The 15,452-nt window shown below is 36.9% G+C and overlaps 1 protein-coding gene across 4 annotated transcripts in view; it reads left to right on the top strand.

The window, feature by feature from the left end:
• The window catches only part of LOC149566497 (uncharacterized), a 116,628-nt gene extending 101,823 nt beyond the window's left edge, over positions 1 to 14,805 (top strand). For all 4 annotated transcript variants that reach the window (XM_089819817.1, XM_089819818.1, XM_089819816.1 and 1 more), the window contains one exon: positions 13,053 to 14,805. In XM_089819817.1, the coding sequence (XP_089675943.1) occupies positions 13,053 to 14,393 (1,341 nt within the window). In that variant the 3' untranslated portion in view covers positions 14,394 to 14,805. The remainder of the gene's footprint in view (positions 1 to 13,052) is intronic.
• Positions 14,806 to 15,452: the final 647 nt, after the last annotated feature.

The following is a 15,452-nucleotide window of genomic DNA, read 5'->3' as shown; positions in this document are numbered from 1 at the left end:
TGCTTGGTGTAGCAGTGTTATCCACAACCAACTCGGTAGAAGCTATCTCGGAGCTAGATTGCACTAAGGCTGTTCTCGGAGAGTGAGGAAATGAGGCCATGATAGCTGTTGCAGTTTTCTCTGCACCATTCTCCTCAATACCTTGTATCTCTGGAAGACTTCCTCCAGTAGCTTTTTGTTCTTCCTCCTCATCATCCAGATTGGCATCATCAAGTTCATCATCTTTTATTTCTATGTCCTCTTCCTCATCTTCGTCATCTTTGTCATCAACATGTACAATAAAGTCACTAGGTTGATGCAACTTATAAATGTTTTTCCATGTAGTTGTTGCTGCCTTCACTACATATTCAATGTCTTTTAACAATATCAGACATGTGTTCATCTTGAGAGTGAACTTTTTCTCATTTTTCTTCAATGATTCCTTGACCTCCTTATTACTGAGATTTGGCATCACTTCCCTCAAGGTCTGTTCATAGATATCCTTGACAGTCTTTTGTGCATTTTCCATCTTGGCTTTATTACTTGCATAAGTTCATTAGGAATCTGCTATGCAAGCTCATCTGGAGAGTGCTTCCATCTACCTAGCTTGGTCATAACAGCATCCTCAATCTACCTTTTCTCATCCACATTCCTTGTATTATACTTGAGGAATTAAAAATTTTCCATGCCAGCTCCTTCCTCCATTTTCTTTAATCTTTCCTAAAGTGTAGGTGGAGATCTTTTGAAGATTATCTACTTGACTTCATCTTCACCTAACTTCAATTTCTTTCTTGACTTGGCTTCCCTTCTTCTGAATATAGTAGGTGATGACTTGGCAGGTTTGGTTATGATAACCTTTCTTTTCTTCCTTAGAGGCTCTCTTCCTCAGATTTTGCTTCTTCTTCTTCATCCTCTGCATTCTCTTCTTCAATATCATCACCTTTTCCCTCGGTAAGCATTAAAGGGGAACTTTCTTGCTTAGTGCTTTTCAGTATCTTTTCTACTCTTTTCCTTCCTTTGTTGACTACTTGAGGTAACTTAATCTCAAGCTCTATTCTTGCCTTAGCTTCATCATATGTGCCAAAGTATGTAGCTTTGAGATCCACAGGCTCATTCAACAGAGCCTCTATGATATCTTTGGTGTCATCAATGTTAACCTCATACTCTAGAGGCTTAACCCATGCCACTCTAGGTCTGATTGCTTGAATGTATAGTTTTTCATAGTCCACCATAAAACAAATATCATCCTTGTAATCGTCAACAAGTTTCTTGGGGATCCTATATCTATTATTCATCTTCTCCTTGAATGTTTCAAAGTAGTTATCCATGATACTTTCAAATTTTCACCCTTCTCTGCTATATACTCATTAATCTGATACAAAATAGGAACATCTTTTCTCCATACTATTGTACCTTTGGAAGGGAAAAATTTCTGAGTAAAGAAGAATAAACATGTTAGAAGAGATTCGAACTTGCATGGATTATTCTTTGATCCTTTGATGCTCTCCATATTCTTGTTGAATTGGTTCAATAGTAACTCGGCAAGGTCGAAGGATAGGTTATTCTTCACAACCTTGTATGTGAGATCAGCAGCTTCATAGGATACGCTATTTAGTCTATTTTAACTATAAATCTTATGTGCAATGATATGAATGCCAAACTTCAGTTCCATGTCAGTTACATTGCTAATCTTCATTCCTCTTCCATCCCACTCGGCAAGAGTTCTCTTTTCCAGTTCTACCCAACCTAGGGTTTTCTTTATTAAGCATTGGGAGTCCAATGATTCTATGAATCATTTTCTTGGTTATCTGAATAGGTTGCTCCAACCATAACTACCCATTATGCACACAACTCAGAGTATATCTCATCCATTTGACCTAGAAGTCTCTTGGCATATGAGAGATATGAGTCAAGCCCTTGGTTTCCAAATGCTGATGTTCGGGTTTTAATGCACCATCCACACATAATTCCCTGAATGCTTCATTCATTTCTAGGGTTCCAAGTTTTTGGATTAAGCAATGATAAAAATAACAGATGTCGTGCACGAGTAATACCTTAGGCAGAATTTCTGATTGTGAACCAGTTGAGTCAACTGCCTCTGCAATTGCTGGACTCAACTTGAACTTTGGTGCCTTGCAATCAACTCCACAAACTAACATTTCAGAACCTTTCTTGTTTTTGTTGCTGGAAGATGCCATTGCTCGTTAGGGTTTCTAAAAACTTCGAAATTCTTCAACAACAAACACTTAAATCGCTTAGGGGTTCTGAATTCGCTCTTCTCAACTAGCTCTGGAAATTCACAATGAAGCAATGCCTTCAATTACTTCCATTTAATGAATTTTTACTTTCAGTCACCATTAATGCTTCGTACTTCATGCTTGGTGATAGGCTGTCATCCACTCGGCTTAGTCTTTAATGCTCGAAAGACATCTACAGCTCGGTAGAGTCACCATCACTCGGTAGGAACTACCAACTTGAGTCTGCAACAATATGTAACCTGACCTTGCTTGATAAGGTCTCCTGCGTTTCATTATGCTCGGTGATCCCTATGCATCTTGAATGCTGATTGGATCATTCTTCCTGCTGGCTGAAATTGACGTTAGATTTCTTCTTCCAAATCACAGCTCTAGTGATCTTCATAGGGAACTAAGTTGAAGTGTTTGGACCACCCAAGTCATTGACTTGGGTGTCATTTACTTCATGATCTTGGTTTGCATTCTCTGGCGATTTTGGTACCCATTGCTGCCAAATTTACTTTCTATATTGTTAGCTTTGGCTTTCTTTTCCTCTTCAATTCTACCTGTATTCATATAGTTCTTGGCATGTTCAAGTTTTGTAGAGATAAAACATCTCTTGGTAGTGTCTCTTTTTCTCATATGATGTTTTACACAATTTGCTCCAATGTGTCCAGACTCCAAATTCACCACAGTAGTGACATCTGCACCATGTATTGTGATCCCATCCAAATATTGCTTTCACAATTTGTTCTGTTGAGTTCCATTGCTTGGGTTTGCACTCCGAAGATTTGTATCCTTGTTTTTCGCAATTGTGACATTTATCTTCAAACTTAGGTTTCTCTTTACATTCACTTGCTCTGTGACCTTGCTTATTGCAACTGTAACACTTTCCATTGAATTTTCTTTGTCATTACTTCAACATTTGTTTGATGTATAACCTATCTTATCATAATGACTGCAAGTAGGTCTTTGATTCTTTTGAGCTCCTCACTGAGATGATTCACTTTCTTTTGTGTATCCTATTCCAACTTTGCCTTTGTGTCTGTACCGACTTTGTTCATTTGATTGATTCATTCTTTCCTGAGATTTCATCATTCTTTCATAGGTTTGCTTTTCAGTGTTGAGATCATTCTGAAGTCTTCATTTGCATTGATGAGTTGATAAATGAAGTCTGCTCGTTGAAGGGATAGTTGCTGAATTTCGTTGTTCTTTTCTTCTATCTCTTCTTTGGCTTTGTCTTTTTCTTCCATGACTTCACATAATCTTACTAATTGGATTTCTTGTTCTCTTTTCAGCTTTCTGACTTCTTGAAGATTGGATATCTTTTCTAATAGATCTTTGATTGCTTCATGAGCTTCATCTGAACTTCTTTCAGGATATATATCATCAATTCTTTCTTTAGTGTAGAGATTGTCATTCATTTTTATGGTAAGATCTTTCTTTCTTTTCAATGATTGAGAGAGTTGCTTCTTTTCTTTCTTTAGTTGCCCAATGGCCAATTCAAGATCCAACTTTTCATTGTTAATAGCCTTATCTAGCCTGTATACCTCCATTGCCTCTGATCTTTTCTCAAGTTGTTAAACTTCTGATGTGAGAACTTGAGTAGCTTTGATACCAATTGTTGGAAATATAAGGTAGGCAAGGTTACTGTGAGGGGAGGGGTGAATCAGGGACCAATACAACTTTATCTTAATTTACCAATTAATCCTTCATATAATATTCTGATCTAATTATATGCATGAAAGAATGAAAGAAAATAAACATTCGTAACAATTTGACACTAGATATGGTGACCCGGAAACCTTCCAATTAGAAAGTAAAACTGGGGTGGGGATGATACCCACAAGCTTTAGTATTGCAGTATAAAGTTAACCTGTTCAAGTTTACAATTGACCACTTTTTGTGATCTACCTTGTTAGGAGTAATAAGGACTGTGAGGTCCACCTTGTAAAATGATTTACAAACATACAATGAAGTATGAACTCGGTTAAGAGATTTAGCAAAGATTGTTAAGTCTATCTTGCTAAAGGATTTGACTGATGCACTTGTTAGGATGAACCAGTGGCTGATCTCTGATCTACAACTCTGATTTGTTGGTTGAGATTCCTTGTATTACAATGATCACCTTACTATGATAGATAATACTTTACTGTCTCTTATACTGCTTGTAGCCTTCTTCATTTCGCACTTTTGCTCATCATGCACTCTTCTCTTATCTTTTTTGGATATGATACAATGTATTACATATATACCAATCCAAATTACATCTTGTTGGAGTCAGCTACAATACCAATTTCATCATAATTCACAAGGTCGGCTCAACTGCTGTAACTCAGGTTCTAAAGACAAACTTGGTGATGTTCTAATACATGGAAAACACTGTCAATGCTCGACAATCTTTGGCACTTGGTTGAACTTGAAGCTTGGTCCGTACTAATCACTTCCAAGTAGCTTGAACTCTGTCAACACTGTGTGACTTAGTGAACTCTGAGAAACTCGATAGCAACTAGATCACTCGATTGACACTACATGACTCGGTCAAGATTAGGTCCACTTTGTTAACCCTGTTAGCTCGATAGACACTGTTGGACTTGGTTAACACTACGATCTTCTTCACTTCCACTGACTAACTTGGTAGCCTCTGCTACGCTCGGTTTGCACTAAACTTTGTCTCTGAAGCTCAGTAAATATGGTGTAGCTCGACAAACATTGCAAACTAACTCAGGTGCTCGATAGACACTGGAATTAGACTACTTAGCTCGAGAACAACTAAATCACTTGGTTAACACTGCAAACTGAATGATAAGCTCGATAGCAACTGTAGAGCTCGGTAGCAATGTAATCAATTGACTAAGTGTTGAGTCACTGATAGACAAATTGACCTTTATGACAACAAAGAGTGCTTTCTTGAATGGTGATCTCCATGAAGAGGTCTACATGATGCAACCTCCTGGTTTCAAGGTTCCTAGTAAAGACCATTAGATTCTCAATTTGGTGAAAGCTCTCTATGGCTTGAAGCAGGCCCCTAGGGCATGGTACATAAAAATTGATAAGTACCTTAGTGATCAAGGCTTCTAGAGTTCTTTAGACTCAAATTTGTACATTAAAACTACTGACAGCAACATCATCCTTCTGGTTATTTATGTGGATGATTTGATCATTACTGGCAGTTCGACATCTTTGATTCAGGGAATCAAACAAAATTTATGCCAGTCTTTTGATATGACAAATCTTGGGTATGCAGGATTGCAAGCTTGCATCTACACCCATGGAGAAAGGTCTCAAGTTATCAGCCAAGTCGTATTCTCCTCCGGTTGATGATACTACAGACAAGCAACTAGTAGGCAGCTTCATCTACCTCTCTACTACTATAGGCTTGACATCAGCGTTGCAGTCAACTACATCTCACACTTTTTGACAGCTCTCAAGGCTGATTATTAGATGGCAGCAAAGCTTGTACTTTGATATGTGAAGGGCATTTCAGATTATGGACTTTTTTACTCTTTAAGTTCTAATCCTAGAATTAGTGGGTTCACAGATTCAGATTGGGTAGGCTCTGTTGACGATAAAAAGTCAACTTTTGGATATGTGTTCAGTTTGGGATCCGGTGCCGTCACATGGACTAGTAAGAAGTAACAGGCAGTTTCTTTCTCCTCTATAGAGGCTGAATACAGAGGGACTATTAAGGTAGGATGTGAAGCTGTTTGGCTTCATCAGATGCTTGGGGATATGCATATGTCACCAATAGGACTGGCTACTTTGTTTGTTGATAATGAAGGCATTATCAAGTTAGCATAAAATCCAAGCTTCCATGAACAAACCAAGCATGTGGATGTTCACTATGACTACATACAACAATTGGTTGAAGACGAGACAATAGACTTGCAGTATGTTCCTAGCACAGATCAGACTGCAGACATTCTCGCCAAGCTTCTTGGTCTTGATAAGTTTGTCAAATTCAGAGGACAACTTGGTGTTGTGGATAGATTAACCATTAAGGGAGGTATTTAAATAACAGATAAATGTTTATTATTAGTTAATGGTAATCTGAATGTAATCTATTGTAAATATTAAAATGTTTCTAATATTTAGTTAGCTGTAGATAACTATTAGTTTTCCCTTAGCTAGAATAGAAAATTTCTATTCTTTACGATTGTTTCCTAAGGACACACGGTCTTTTCTCTTGTATATATAGACCTCTTGGTCTCTATTAATAACAAGCAAGTATTTTACCAATTACTTCATAATATGAATTTCAAAGATATTGGGGAAATATTGGGAGATTCGAATATCATAAGGGCATTTAAAAATACAAGGGTGTGACTCCTTGCATTCAAAGGAGATATAAAAGAGAAGAACTTCATTGCCAAAGGACAGGAAGCTAAGCAGGGAAGATCCAGAAAACACAACAAAGAAACATATTTAATCAAAGATCAGAAGAGAACCATCACCAGAGACAAGGAAATTATTATTGAATAGAAATAAAAAAGGAAAAGTACAAACAATAATCATTAGTAAAAATTGACTGTGATATCTGATACAACTATCTGATATTCATGACACAATAATCATTACTGCTCAATGCATGTAGTTAATAATTGTGAATGCTTATATTACTCATGATAGACACCCATATAGTATAGTACCTTTGAGATAGGATGCACTGCATTCAATTAGATAATTGCTAATTCATATTTACAGTTTGATATATGGACATATGGAATATGCAACTTGGGTGTACTTATTGCATTATATTAATACCTCCCAAGATAGGTGATGCTACATCATTAAAAGGCAAGGGATAAGCCCTGTGTTGGATTGGGCCATGCTACATCATACAAAGGAAAGGGAAAAGATTGACTTTGATATCTGGTACAACTATCTGATATTCATGACACAATAATCATTACTGCTCAATGCATGTAGTTAATACTTGTGAATGCTCTTATTACTCATGATAGACATCCATATAGTATAGTACCTCTAAGATAGGATGCACTGCATTCAATTAGATAATTGCTAATTCATATTTACAGTTTGATATATGGACATACGGAATATGCAACTTGGGTGTACTTATTGCATTATATTAATACCTCCCAAGATAGGTGAAATGAGCCATGCTACATCATTAAAAGGCAAGGGATAAGTCCTGTGTTGGATTGGGCATGCTACATCATACAAAGGAAAGGGATAAGTCCAGCAGTGGGATGGGTATTGGCTCCATTAGACAAAGACACTATTTGTGAAGGATAGTCCATATGGATGAGATGTAATTGCAATAAGGGCTCACTAGTTACACCACCTTATGAAGCATGAGGCAAAGAGGGACAAGAATGCACTGCATTCAATTAGATAATTGCTAATTCATATTTACAGTTTGATATATGGACATACGGAATATGCAACTTGGGTGTACTTATTGCATTATATTAATACCTCCCAAGATAGGTGAAATGAGCCATGCTACATCATTAAAAGGCAAGGGATAAGTCCTGTGTTGGATTGGGCATGCTACATCATACAAAGGAAAGGGATAAGTCCAGCAGTGGGATGGTTATTGGCTCCATTAGACAAAGACACTATTTGTGAAGGATAGTCCATATGGATGAGATGTAATTGCAATAAGGGCTCACTAGTTACACCACCTTATGAAGCATGAGGCAAAGAGGGACAAGAGATTCCGCTCCTAGGCCTAGGGTCAAGTTAAGGGTACCCTATTGTAATCCTTCCCTCAAACCATATGAAAGAATTATTGTGATCCCTAATTATATAGGGTGTGTAGGGTAGAGCAATGCTATATGTATTGTTTATTGTTACCAAATCACTAGGTACAGTTATACATCTATTTATATGGATTTGTAAAGCTTAGGACTGATTACATTACAGAGTCTAACGATATAATTAATTTGTATGTATGAATATATGTGCATTGTTTCTTATTTGGTGATTACAAGATCTAAATCAGGATCTGTCTTGTTAAAAGACACTTTAATTGGTAAAGTTATATTTTAAACCATTGCACAAATCTTTTTTAACGGAATTTGTGATTTGAGGGAAACATTTAGGGAAAACCCCCAAAAAAGGGACATTGCACAAATGATTGTTCATCCTTCTTGACAAAATAAGTATTATTTTTCCATCCCGAACAACCTGCTTGTCTTATTCCCACAGGCTACCCTGAAATATCTGTCATGCATCCATTGGCATTATATCACATAATATTTCATCCTTATGGTTAACAATTTAAAAATCGACCAAATATTGTTCTCCTACCAACAGTTGATGCTCCTTGTGCACCCATGAAACATTGAATGGGCTGGGTTTTAATAGTTTCAGCTTTAACTTCCTTAACATCTCTTCGGACACAATATTGACTTTGCTACTACTATTGACAATCATTTTACAACATTTTCCAGTTGACTTACATCTGGTTCTAAACAAACTTCTCCTTTGAACTGCTTCAGATTGTGCCATCTCTGGATTTACAAAATCTGTTTCATAATTAAAGATTCTTCATGCTTCGAATCCTCTTCTTTTCTCAAGGTTCCTGCACCTTTGTCTCCCACTTGGGCCATATGAACTTTGGCCTCTTTTCCTTTACCTACATCTCTTTGTATTTGTAGACATTCAAAGTCTTTGAGCCTATTTTCTCCACGTTTGTAGCATGTATTAGTGAAGTCTCTTCCTCTTCCAAAATTTTCATGTCATCTGAAGGACTCTCCTTTTCCTCTAAAATTTCCTCCACTTCTCGTTTTTTGAGTGTATGAACTTGTGTGAGGGGTACCAACTTCATCTCGTTTGGTAGAATTTCCACTTCCATCACTATTCTGACCTCTACCATGTGTATCTCTGCCTCTTTCTCTGTATTACTCTGTTGTTTTCTATTCAACTTCTCTTCAGCCTTTAAAGCATATTGATAGAGTTTTATAATATGTTGCAAGCTTTGTAAACTTATTTCATCCTGTATTGACATAAGCAGACCATTCAAATACCTTAAAACTTGCTGTACCTCATCTTCATTATGGTCTGCTTATATGTTCAATCAATATAATTCTTCTATGTACTCCTTGACACTTGTTTCTCTTTGTTTCAGATTCTACAATTTTCAGAACAAGCATATATGGTAGTCCATTGGCAGAAATTCTGCCTTCACCTTTGTTGCCATTTTATCCCATGATTTTATCTTATCCCCATCTCTTTGTTGTCTATCAGTTTGCAAATGATCCCACCAAAGGATGCACGAGCTTTCAACTTTGCGCATGCATACCTCACCTTTCTAACTTCTTTTGTACACTCAAATTCAATGTACTTCTCCATTTCAGAGACCTAGTCTAGTAACTCATCTGGATTCAAATTGCTATTATAGTTTGGACTTTGGAGTGTCAAAAGGGTTTCTGGTGTTTACTTTGGTTATGGCTCAAATAAACCTTTCCTCTCGTTGGTTGAGCCCAAGTTGTGTTTCTTCTTTCATTGCCTCAACTTGTCCATCTTCCTCATCCCTTAGATCTTCGACATGAATACATCTATTTTGTGATGTTTCAATGGTTTCTATCTTGTCATTATTCCTCTCAGCTTATGTTAGCCCAAGTTTTCGGGATGGGGGGACGGGAAAATGGGTTCTAGGATTTTGTTTCTTCCCAAAGCAGGGGGCAACTCTGTGTGTGTGTGTGTGTGTGTGTATCTTATCGTTATTCCTCTCAGCTTATGTTAGCCCAAGTTTTCAGGATGGGGGGACAAGAAAATGGGTTCTAGAATTTTGTTTCTTCCCGAAGCAGGGGGCAACTATGTGTGTGTGTGTGTGTGTGTAAACAAGTAAATTTCAAATTTCAAATATATTCATGAATTTCAGAATTACATAGCATCAAAATTCAAATGAATCAACTTGAATCATCATAGATTAGGAAAATAGGATGGCATCTTCAATTTCATAAATTTGTAGATCTAATTCATTGAAACAATGAAAGGCACCATATCATATATCAAAATTTGCAGAGGCTGTAAGTTTTAACAAAAGGAATAGTTATATCATTTTTACCCACAACAAAATCTCCTTCAAAATTTCTCTGCTTTTGACACAGTCGATTCAATTCAAACCTGCTCTGATACCACTTGGAGCAGTCTTGCCTAGAGATATGCCCAAACTCACAATAAATCACACACAACTCACAAACAAATTGGAACAATCATTTGAATTTTAACTTCTTTCAGATATTTGAATTACAGCCTATGAAACAGGAAGAAACATTTTTTCTCCAAAAAGAACTCTCTTTCTATTGAATTCACACGCACATACACGCACACACATGGAAAGTGAATAGTCATTCTAAAGTTGAATTGAAGAGCTGGAAGGAAATCCAGCAACCACAACTAATTGAAACTTAATATATTTTCTATTTTCTGATTTTAATGCCTTGGCTCTGTTGAACTACCTCCAGACAGCTCGAGAAAACCTTCCAATTGCTCTGGATTGCTAGTAACGGCTCGTGATGACTCCTAAATAAACCCTGAACAATCTCAGGAAAACTTCTTGATTGTACCTAGATCGCAGCTCTGGAAACCTCTTGATTGCTCTTGATGGCTTCTGATCACTCGTGCATGCACACACACACACAGACACACATGAGGAAAGTGAATAGTCATTCTAAAGTTGAATTGAAGAGTTGGAAGGAAATCCAGCAACCACAAATAATTGAAACTTAATACATTTTTAATTTTTCTGATTTTAATGCCTTGGCTCTGTTGAACTACCTCCAGATAGCTCCAGAAAATCTTCCAGTTGCTCCGGATCGCTCCTAACAGCTCGTGATAAGTCCCAGAAACCCTGAACAATCAGCTCAGGAAACTTTCTTGATTCCATCTAGATTGCAGCTCCGAAAGCCTCTTGATTGCTCTTGATGGCTCCCAATCGCTACTAATAACTGAATCCAATCAAAACTTAAACTGAAACCACAACTGTACCTAACTATGTTTTTTTTTTTCCTTAATGATGAGGATCACACATACACCTCGATGCTCCTGCATTGGTTAGTCTCGAGAAAAGTGAGCCACACAACTGAGGCAACTCAATTCTCTGCAATGTATATTTATCTTCTAAATGATCTAGAAAGCCTAGTATCTTTCGAAGAGACATTTGTGTAGTGAATGGGTGGAAAAACATGGGCAGGATGCCCTCAATAGGTATCCAAAGAGGGGGACAGTTTTCCAAGGGAAATGCTACCCTCAGGGAACCCCTCCACATGGAACATAGTGTAGGAGGTCGTAGACTTGAGCCTTAGCTGGTCCATGGCTTTCTCAGAGAACTTTGTACTGCTCTAAACTTCTACAATTCATTTTTCATTTTTTCAGTTTTTCACTCTGTGACAAACTGTGTTGTAAGAAAATAAATGTCTCTGTCCTTGGCTCTCTTCCCTACATTTCTGCATGCTATTGCCTTCTGAGCCTTGCAAGACCAGATCGGATTTTCATCTCAAAGGCAATAACTAAATACAACTACATCTAGAAAATGTACTTATGTTCATTGGAAAATAATATTTTAAGAGAATGTGATGTAGTTCAGGGTCAATAGTAGAGACAATTATAAGAGGATGCAAATATACTGCAAACAGACTCCTGATTATCAATGTTACAGAGATCTCATACAGTTCTTCATATAGAGTTTACTATTCAATGCTAGAATCTAAACAAAATAGAGATGATTCATTCGCTCAAAGATGATTAAGAGTGGTCAAATAGTTGCCTCCTACTTCATACCCATCAAATACAAAGCTATTTTACCACTTTTCTAGCTTTGAATCTGTCCTGTTACATGTGTTATTTTAAGAACAATACAGATCTCCCTTTGAATATGATTAGATTTTTTTGATAATCATCACATAGCCTCAGTACATTCAATAAGGTTGAAGAGATAAAAATGCAGTCTAGACTCTAAACAGTTAAGTACCATATGATAGTTGGTTGACTTAATGAAGAGCTTGGATTTTTCCACTTGCACAGCGTCTGTTCAAATATATAATAACGTGGAAGTACTTATAACTATCATTTACTAATTTAGCGTAGTCCCCAAAGCACTTCTGATTATTAGGCATGTCATGTCACATCAATTGCACTGGTACCACAGACTATCTTTGGCATTTGGAGTCGCCAGGGGAATAATTCAACACAACTTTACAATAATATGGTTTTGCATCTGGCAGAACTATTCTTTCCTAAATAAACTGATGGCTTGTCTTTTTCAATTTCCCTGAGATATGGGAAGATGTCATTTAAGTACCATGTGGTCTAGACTCTAAACAGTTAAGTACCATATGATGGTTGACTTGACAAAGGGCTTGGATTTTGCCGCTTGCACAGCGTTGTTCAAATATATAATAATATGAAAGTACATAAACTATCATTTACTAATTAGCGGACTCCCAAAGCACTTCTGATTATTAGACATGTCATGTCACATCAATTGCACTGGTACCACAGACTGTATGTTTGGTTTTTGGAGTTGCTAGGAGAACAATTCATCACAGCCTTACAGTAATACGGTTTTGCATCTGGCAGAACTATTCTTTCCTAAATAAACTGATGACTTTTCTTTTTCAATTTCCCTGAGATATGGAAAGATGCCATTTAACATCTTTGTCGTTACTAAAGCTTGTTGGATCACTGCTCTTTCTTTTGTTCTAAGAACACACAGAATGTTTCTGCAATTAATAAAACAGGTAATAATTTTGTGCAATACTATTGTTCTAAATACAACTCTTTATGCAAATTCTAACAATAGTTACATGCATACTCCGGTTTAGTGCTAAATATTTTTTCATATAAAAATGAACCATATTTCAGGGCCACTGGAGGAGGCAATTCCAAGCTGATGTAAGGAATTTCCAACAAGGAGAGACAGGAGTGAATCATGAGGTAGAAACTCAAGCTCAAAACATGCTGAAGAGGCAGTCAGATATTCCAGCAATATATCTGTTCACAAATGAAAAAGAAGAAATGAGCCAACCTTCAAAAGATGGATGTCAATACAGACTTAAAGAACTCTGTGATGATGAAGCCAGCTCAGAGCACATAGAAAACAATAATGTGCAAATGGAAACAAAATGTAAAACTCTTCAGTTTCACAAGGAAAGGATGCCCATAGATGATTTTCCATCTCAGCTGTCTAATGCAGATCTTTTGAATATAAAGACTGGAGAACAAAAAGGACTTGAAACAGGGTTGGAAACAAAGTCCAAGGAGATGTTGCCAGTACCTGAAGTTGTGCATGGTACCAAAGCTAAGAGTGAGGCATATGATCCACAATCACAGATCTCAGAATTACAGAATTTAGTGAGAGATGTCCACCAAGAAAATAATGAACTGAAATTCCTGGGATGGAAGAACAGTGCAGTTTGCAGCATAATGGGAAAAGATCATCCAGAAGTTACAAAAAAAAATGCTAAATTTATGCTTGAAGGATCCTCAGATGTTCAAGAAGAAAAGGAGGTTCTTCTCGAAGGAGTATGGAGTACTCAAAGTTTCCAAGAGAAAATCAAGCATGACATGTATCATTTGCAGGAACAAAGCCAAAAGCTTTGGACCCGTTTAGACTCTGCAACTCAACAACTGCAGAAGCTCCAGATTACTTTCCAAGAATTACAAGAAAAATTATGGAAAACAAGGAAAGATAATAAGAAAAGTAAAGTTGACGGACAAACAGAAACAGAAAATAATGCCATTGAGAAACAGTTTCGAGAGTTGCAAGACGAACTTTTTCTCTGGTTGGAATGTAATGACATGCTGACTAAAGAGGCACAGAAGAAGTTTGCCTCTGCGAATAGATTGCAGGCAGAAGTTGCTGCTGAAGGAGGTCAGTTAACAGAGGAAAGTGAAGATACAGAGTTAGTCTTTGGCCAGGGAGAAAATGCACAAAAAGAACTGTTAAGCATCCAGGAACAAACAAGCAAAATTGCAGATTTGCTACGGGCTGGATCAGATAAAGCACGTGGTTTAGAATTTGAGGTGGAGAAGATTCTACTGAAGTTTCAAGGTGATTCAAAAATATCAATATCTGAACGACGCAAGAAGGCATATATTCCAAGAGTAAGAACCTCATTAAGGGTGTTCCTCTTTGGAAAAGAAGAGCACAGGCAGAAGCAACCAGTTGGTTGTGCATGTATGCAATCTGTTACTAATGAATAAGTTGCAGCATACAAATTTCTTCCCTGATAACCATTTCCAAGACTCAACATCTATAAGCAGCAATTGTATGATGTTGGCAAGTCCTGAGCCCACACTTGTGATTTGAAAATTTTAATGCTAGGATTTGGGGCTTCGCACAACCACCTAAGGGTGTGTTTTGATGGATTCAATGACAGTGAAGCTATAACCCATGCTACTTCCTTTCTCAGGGATTATGATTAGGGTTGCCATAATATCAGCATAAATGCTTCAGAGACAAATGGAAAGGGGGATTCTGAACAGAAATGGTGTCATATTCATTAGACATTTTAAAGCCTTTACAAACTGAAGGGCTAAAGTGAAAATATATTGCATTCATTAAAATGGGACTTTGTTTTGTAAATAAAAGAAGGCAAGTTTTCTGGAAGGCAAAGGTTGTATTCCTTGACTAATCTGCTAAAGTGCTACCATTTATGATTGTTCTCTCACTCGGTGATATTATACTATGTATATAGGAATTTATTTCTGTTTGTTCATTTTTTTAATTTTGAAACAAAATAGATTTAAAAGCAGCTATAAGATGCTGTGTACTCAGGTACAAGAAAAGACCAGAAACCATAATCTTTTTTAAAAATAAAATACGTTTTACAATCAGCATCATTCTGAGGTAATTTTAAACTAATAAAGGGAATTCAAAGTACCAGCCCAAAGTAATTTTAGAGATAACTGAAATCATTATGGTAACTGGCATATCATGTTACTTTTACTTGGTGAAAGCTAGTTTTGATAATATAAGCCTCTAATGTTTTAACTGCAGATAAGTGGGACTTTTTTGGGTTGAATTGAGGGCGGGGTTTGATGGAGGGGCATCTGGATCTATTATAAGGATTAGGAGGTCTCATAGGATGATAAAAATGCCAAAAAGATTAATTAGAATCATTTCTTCAAAATTAGCAGCTCCCATTTTTAGGATTGCAAATGTAACAAGGTTGAAGAGGTGGGGAACTAGAATTTGGTCCACCAGTTTTTTCTACCATTTGATGTTAAATAATACATTCTATGACACCACCCATGTACATA

The sequence above is a fragment of the Cupressus sempervirens genome, chromosome 3 (genome assembly GCF_028749045.1).
Source record: "Cupressus sempervirens isolate cs-2001-9-10 chromosome 3, ASM2874904v1, whole genome shotgun sequence".
In the NCBI taxonomy this organism is placed as follows: domain Eukaryota; kingdom Viridiplantae; phylum Streptophyta; class Pinopsida; order Cupressales; family Cupressaceae; genus Cupressus; species Cupressus sempervirens.
This window is presented reverse-complemented; position numbering and strand designations above follow the sequence as displayed.